This window comes from Colobus angolensis, unplaced genomic scaffold (genome assembly GCF_000951035.1).
Source record: "Colobus angolensis palliatus isolate OR3802 unplaced genomic scaffold, Cang.pa_1.0 Scaffold154, whole genome shotgun sequence".
Taxonomy (NCBI): Eukaryota; Metazoa; Chordata; class Mammalia; order Primates; family Cercopithecidae; genus Colobus; species Colobus angolensis.
The window spans coordinates 4,188,522-4,195,714 of record NW_012114644.1 but is presented as its reverse complement, the minus strand read 5'-3'; the positions used below and the strand labels follow the sequence as shown (position 1 = coordinate 4,195,714).

General features: G+C 49.3%; 2 protein-coding genes across 2 annotated transcripts in view; one reads left to right on the top strand and one right to left on the bottom strand.

Moving 5' to 3' along the window:
• TMEM91 (transmembrane protein 91) overlaps positions 1-7,193 on the bottom strand; it is a 33,813-nt gene that overhangs the window by 19,238 nt on the left and 7,382 nt on the right. The gene's annotated exons all lie outside the window — the stretch shown is intronic.
• Positions 3,197-7,193, top strand: part of B9D2 (B9 protein domain 2) — an 11,138-nt gene continuing 7,141 nt past the window's right edge. The window contains exons 1-2 of the mRNA XM_011936525.1: positions 3,197-4,162; positions 4,597-4,688. Coding sequence (XP_011791915.1) covers positions 4,601-4,688 — 88 coding nt within the window. The 5' untranslated portion in view covers positions 3,197-4,162; positions 4,597-4,600. The remainder of the gene's footprint in view (positions 4,163-4,596; positions 4,689-7,193) is intronic.

Genomic DNA, 7,193 nt, shown 5'->3' with positions numbered 1-7,193 from the left:
GGAGGCTGAGGCAGGTGGATCACTTGAGGTCAGGAGTTCAAGACCAGCCTGGCCAACATGGTGAAACCCTGTCTCTACTAGAAATACAAAAATTAGCCAGGCATGGTGGCATGGGCCTGTAGTCCCAGCTACTTGGGAGGCTGAGGCAGGAGAATTGCTTGAGCCCAGGAAGCAGAGGTTGCTGTGAGCCAAGATCGCACCACTGCACTCTGTCCTGACCCACAGAACGAGATTCTTTCTCAAAAAAACCCAAAAACAAACAAAAAAACAGGTGACAGGTTTTCACTCTGTCACACAGGCTGAATTACCTTGGCATGATCACAGCTCACTGCAGCCTCAAACTCCTGGGCTCAAATGATCCTCCTGCATCAGCCTCCTAGGTAGATGGGACTACAGGCATGTGTCACCACGCCCTGCTATTTATTTATTTATTTTTCTAATTTTAAATGTTTTTGTAGAAATGGGGTCTCAATATGTTGCCTAGTCTTGTCCAGAACTCCTGGCCTCAAGTGATCCTATTGCTTTGGCCTCTCAGTGTTTTGGGATTACAGACAGGCATGAACCACCAGGCCTGGCCAACTTCCGACAATGTGGTTAGATAATTCAAACTTAAAGCTGCTGGAACTTTAAATTATTCTGAGCCTTGAGAGGAATGTTGCTCTGTAGCCTGAGTCACGTAGCATGCAGTTACAACTTCTGCTTTTTCCTGTAAATGATTAAGAATGACCAAGCAGTGCCAGAGATAAGATCGCCTCAGAACATTACTCCTAGGCCGGGCGTTGTGGCCTTACATCTGTAACCCCAGCACTTTGGGAGGCAGAGGTGGGAGGATCACCTGAGCCCAGGAGTTTGAGACAAGCCTAGGCAACATAGTGAGACCACGTCTCTACAGAAAAATTTATTAAGAAATTAGCTGGTCATGGTGGCACATGCCTGTAGTCCCAGCTACTGGGGAAGTTTAGGTGGGAGGCTTGAGCCTGGGAGTTCGAGGCTGCAGTGAGCTGTGATTGTGCCACTGCACTCCAGCCTGGGTAACAGAGCAAGATCTTCTCTCAAGAAAAAAGAAAGAAAGAAGAAAGAAAGAGTACTCCTCCTCCTCACAGAATGTTAACGCAATCTTCCCTGCAGCATAGTAAGATGTACTAATGAAATCGCTGTAACATATGTACTGGCCTTGTAGCCTGGAATAAACTCTATAGTTGATCATATTTTCTTTCCTTTTCTTGTTTTTTTTCTTTTCTTTTCTATTTATTTGTTTGTTTGTTTTTTTGTTTTTGGTGAGATGGAGATTTACTCTTGTTGCCCAGGCTGGAGTGCAATGGCGTGATCTCAGCTCACTGCATCCTCCACCTCCCAGGTTCAAGCGATTCTCCTGCCTCAGTCTCCTGAGTAGCTGGGATTACAGGCATGTGCCACCACACCCGGTTAATTTTGTATTTTTAGTAGAGACGGGGTTTCACTGTGTTACCCAGGCTGATCTTGAACTCCTGACCTCAGGTGATCCACCTGCCTCTGCCTCCCAAAGTGCTGGGATTACAGGCGTGAGCCACTGCGCCCGGACTTTTTTTCTTTTTTGAGAGTAGAAGTCTTGCTCTGTCTCCCAGGCCGAAGTGCAGTGGTGCAACCTCGGCTCACTGCAACTACCGCCTCCCAGGTTCAAGTGATTCTTCTGCCTCAGCTTCCCAAGTAGCTGACACTACGGGCATGTGCCACCACACCCATCTAGTTTTGATATCTTTAGTAGAGACGGGGTTTCACTATATGTTGACCAGGCAGGTCTCGAACTCCTGATCTCAGGGTATCCACATGCCTTGGCCTCCCGAAGTGCTGGGATTACAGGCATGAACCACTGAATCCGGCCTCAATCATATATTCTGAATCTCGTTATTTATGGTTGACAATAATTTTTTTTTCCTGTTATTTAACATGTATACATGGGAGCCTTCAGAATGAAGACCCCAGCCGGGAGCAGTGGCTCATGCCTGTAATCTCAGCACTTTGGGAGACCAAAGTGGGTGGATCACCTGAGGTCAGGAGTTTGACACCAGCCTGGCCAACATGGCGAAACCCCGTCTCTACTAAAAATACAAAATGGAGGCAGGAGGTGCCAGCCAGGTTGTGGAGAGCCTTGTCATGCATGGTAAGACTTTGGCTTTTAGCCTGAGTGAAATGGGGACCACTAGAGGGGTCTGAGCAGATGGGACCTGACTTAGGTGTTCACAGGGTTCCAGATGTATTTGGGGTGCAGACTAGGAAGGTTGGGAAAGAAGACCCCAGAGACAAGGTCCCTGTCATAGTCTAGGTGATAGATGAACTTTGACAAATCAAGGTGCTGGGCGACAAAGAGGTGAGAAGTGGGTTTTAGGGTGTATTTCAAAAGTAGAGGCAGTAAGATTTCCTGATGGACAAAATGGGGGCTTGAGAAAAGAGAGAGCAAGGCTGGTGCCACCACTAGGGGACCAGGGGCCCCAAGAGCTGAAAGGTTAGAGCTGTTTACCTCACCCACACAGCATCCAGAAAGATATAAAAAACCCATCTCTACTAAAAATACAAAATTAGCTGGGTGTGGTGGTGCACGCCTGTAGTCCCAGCTACTCGGGAGGCTGAGGCAGGAAAATTGCTTGAACCAAGAGGCAGAGGTTGCAGTAAGCTGAGATCGCATCACTGTACTCCAGCCTGGGCGACAGGGCGAGGCTCCATCTCAAAAAAAAAACAACTCACAAAAATCCAAAATTATAAGGAGGGGGCAACATTTCAATAGGATAACATTTATATTAAACAATTCAATGGAATATTTCACTAGTTGATATATGCATTATTTTGTTTTTCATTTTTGTAGAGATGGGGTCTCACTATATTCGAACTTCTGGCCTCAAGAGCTCTTCCTGCCTCAGCCTTCCAAAGGGCTGGGATTACAGTCATGAGCCTAGCCAAGGGTAGCTTTTAAATACTTGTATCTATTGGCCTGGCTGGGTGGCTCTGTAATCCCGGCAGTATGGGAGGCTAGCTAGAGCCCAGAAGGTCAAGACAAAACTGAACAACACAGCAGGACTCCATCTCATAAAAAAAAAAAAAAAAATTAGCCAGCCGTGGTGGCACATGTGTGTGATGCCAGCTACATGGGAGGCTGAGGTAGGAGGATCCCTCGAACCCAGGAGTTAAGAGGCTGCAGTAAGCTGTGATCAAGCCACCGTACTCCAGCCTGGGTTACACAGTGCGATCCTTTTATGGAATCTTGATGGGACCTGATGACTGGCTTGATGTGGGAAATGATGGCATCTATGATGGCATCCAGGGACATCTCCATTTCTTGAGAAATCAATCAATAGGAAAGATAATTTTCTGCAAATAAGGGGATCCCAGTTCCTCATTTCTCTTCGCTACCCCAACGGTTCCTTGCTCAGAATCAAGCAGTTTAACAGTGAACTTGGTAGTAGCTTGGTAGAAGCTGGGTAAGTCCAACTTCCTTCCTTGTCCTTGAAAAACCTAGGGGAACTCTAAAACGGAAGCAGAACCCACTCCCCAATTTCTCCACTCTCTGTGAATGACGAGTGATTTTTTTGCTTTGTTTTCCAGTTACAAGGTAGGGGATGTACACGAGGTCCTGGAAGGAATTCCTCCTTGGTCGTGGTTCAATCTCTGATTTGTGATCCCGGACCATAGAGAGCTCTTCGGTGGGGTCCGCACGCAGCACAGAGCAGTTACGGATTTGCTTTTTTGGTAAAGAGGACATCTGGGAGAAACTGCACTCAAACTTCCTCAGCCACACTCAACATGGCAGCTTCCTAGCCACGCCCAAGATGGCGGAACCCTTTGCCGTAGCTGGAGAGACGCTATTTTCCCAAAATGGAGCGAAAGGAGGAAAATGTCCATCACAGTTTCACCCCGCCTCCCGGGGACGGCTAGCACCAATCAGTGGCGCGGAGGGCGAGTACAAAGCCAGGGGAGGAGCCTGCTGTTGCCCCAGCAACAACCACGGAACCCAAGGCGAGCGCGGACGCCGAAGTATCGCGGCTTCCATCTCTTGCAGCCAGGAAGGTCCTGGGAAAGGCGCGAGCCAGGCCTGGTAGGCGCCCGCGGAGAAAAAAACGAGTCAACTCTACCCCATGAACTACAAGACCCGTTGCTGCTTTCGCCCCTCCTAACGGTTAAGTGCGCTAAGGTAGGAATAACGCATGCGCTGCGCCTAGAGGCGTGGCTAAGTCGGCCCGGAACTCAACGCATGCGCCTTATGGAGCTTGCGGGGGGAGGGAAGCGGGGTGGCTGACATGACGCGGAAGGCGGGTCTTTTGCGCTCGTGGGCGGAGCCATAGCCCCCTCGGGCGGGGTTTTCCGCCGACGTGAACCCGAAAAGGATATTTTAGACCTCGCAGAGTTAAATGCTGGTTCCCCAGACAAGGGTCCCCCCATTTTTTCCAGGCTTTCATGGGTTGGCAATTAGAATCTGTGGTCAAGACCTCAGCCTCAGGGGTGTGACGAAGCTAGCTCGAAATCCTAGTACTACCCTTTACTTGCTGGGCCTCAGTTTCCCCTCCTGTCAAATGGAGATAATACACTTACCTCACAGGGTTGTGATTATATTTTTTCCCCTCCCAGGGCCATGGCTGAGGTGCACGTGATCGGGCAGATCATGGGGGCCAGCGGTTTCTCGGAAAGTAGCCTCTTCTGCAAGTGGGGCATTCACACAGGTATTCCCCCAGGCCTGGTTCATTTCCACACCAAGACCCCTAGCCTAGAGGCTGCATGCTCCTTCCTCGACCCGTTAACGCAGCCCCTTAACCTCATCTTCCATCAGCTCTCTGTACTCCACGCTTAGCCCACACCCTGTCCACATGAGTCTCAAGCTCCCATCTGTATTTTTGTTTGTGCGGGGGCTACGGACAGGGTCTCTCTCTGTCGCCCAGGCTGGAGTAAGGTGGTGCGATCATAGCTCACTGCAGCCTCGAACTCTTGGACTCTAGTGATCCTCCCGCCTCAGCCTCCTGAGAAGCTGGGCCTACAGGCACGCACCACCAAGTGTGGCTAATTTTTTAATTTTTTGTAGAGACAGGGTCTCGTTATGTTGCCCAGGCTGGTCTCAAACTCCTGGGCTCAAGCAGTCCATCGCTTCAGCCTCTCAAACTGCTTAGATTAAAAACATGAGCCACCACATCCCAGGAAAGTAATTTTGTTCATGCTTCCCCAACTGAGGCCCTATAGAGTCATGGTATAGTGTAATGGTTAGGGCCATGGGCTGCCAGATCTGGATTTAAATACTAACTCTCCTGTGTATTAATTGGAGACCTTTGGACTTGACCTCTCTGAGCCTCAGTTTCCTTGTCTGAAAGTGAAGCTAATAGCAGCCAAGAAGCGGCACAGGTTTGAGGTTAAGAGCACAGACTGCCTGGGTTCAAAACCAGTTATTGCTTGTTAATGCACCCTTGGGCTGATTATGTGACCTTGGGCACTTCTCTTCACCTCGACTTCTCTGTTTGTACAATGAGAGTAACAGAAATATTTACCTGTTGAAGTTGTCATGAGTACTAAACAAATATCAACAGCACTTAGAATAGGAATCGGGCTGGAATATGAAGTGCCCATTCAGTGTTTGCCTGGCTCATACAAGACTTTGATGGGGTCTTGTTTGTAAAGCCTGGGGTATGTTGTTGCCTGGCACAGATAAATGTCCATGAAACAGATGTGGCCATTTGGCATTATCATGTCTTCAGGCCTGAGTCCTAGTCCCTTTTTTTTTTTTTTGAGATGGAGTCTCGCTCTGTTGCCCAGGCGGCTGGAGTGCAGTGGCGCAATCTTGGCTCACTTCAAGCTCCGCCACCCAGGTTCACGCCATTCTCCTGCCTCAGCTTCCCACGTAGCTGGGACTACAGGCACCCGCCACCACGCCCGGCTAGTTTTTTTTTTGTATTTTTAGTAGAGACACGGTTTCACTGTGTTAGCCAGGATGGTCTCGATCTCTGACCTCGTGATCGACCTATCTTGGCCTCCCAAAGTGCTGGGATTACAGGCGTGAGCCACCGCGCTCGGCCGTTTTTTTTCTTTTTTTTTTTTTTGAGACAGAGTCTCACTCTGTCGCTAGGCTGGAGTGCAGTGGCACGATCTCGGCTCACTGCAGTCTCTGCCTCCTGGGTTCAAGTGATTCTCCTGCCTCAGCCTCCCGAGTAGCTGGGATTACAGGCGCCCGCCACCACACCCAGCTAATTTTTGTGTTTTTAGTAGAGATGATGTTTCATCATGTTGGCCAGGCTGGCCTTGAGTGATCCGCCCGCCTAGACCTCCCAAAGTGCTGGGAGTACAGGTGTGACCCATTGCCCCTGGCCTCTGGTCCTTTTTGATTCTACAGGTAAGTGAGGTGGAAGTTGAGATTCCCAGGAAATCGGGACCCTCCAGTTGATGGAAGAGAGGCAGACTCTGAAGTCAGACTTGGTTTCCCGGTTCCACCCCACCACTCACCTTCTCTGTGACCCTGGGCAGATGCCGTCCCCTCTTGGAGCCTCAGTTTCCTCATTTGTTCTTCATAGGGATGTTGGGAAATCTTGCTTTTAAGCAGCCTGACTGAGGGCCTGGTGCTTCCCTCACTCAACCCAGAAGGGAGTAATGACTAACCTGATTTTTCTTATTTCAGGGAGTTGCTGGGGGTGTTGACCCAGCCTAGAATACTGAGGTAGTTGGATGAAAGGCTTGGGCTCTGCAGTTAGAGCTGAGTCTGAATCCAGTTCCATGATGGGACCTTGGTCTGCTATAGTCACTGCTATGTCACCAGCATGGAAAACAGTGCTTGGCACACGGCAGGTGCTCAATAAATGTTCATGAACTTACCTTCTCAGAGCCTATTTCTTTACTTGTTAAATGGGAATTATATTAGTTCCTACCTCCTAGGATCACTAATTTGTCCAAGAAACATTTATTGAGCACCTTCCGTATACCAAGAGCTGGGTTGGTGGTCTTGGAGATCCAGCAGTGTGCAAGGTCCCTGTTTTCCTGGGCCATACGGCAGGGGAGACAGAAAATAAATAAGCAGGCCAGGCACGGTAGCTCATGCCTGTAATCCCAGCACTTTGGGAGGCTGAGAAAGGCAGATCACCTGAGGTCAGGAGTTTGAGACCAGCCTGGCTAACATAGTGAAACCCCATTTCTACTAAAAATGCAAAAGAATTAGCTGGGCATGGTGGCATGTGCCTATAATCCCAGCTACT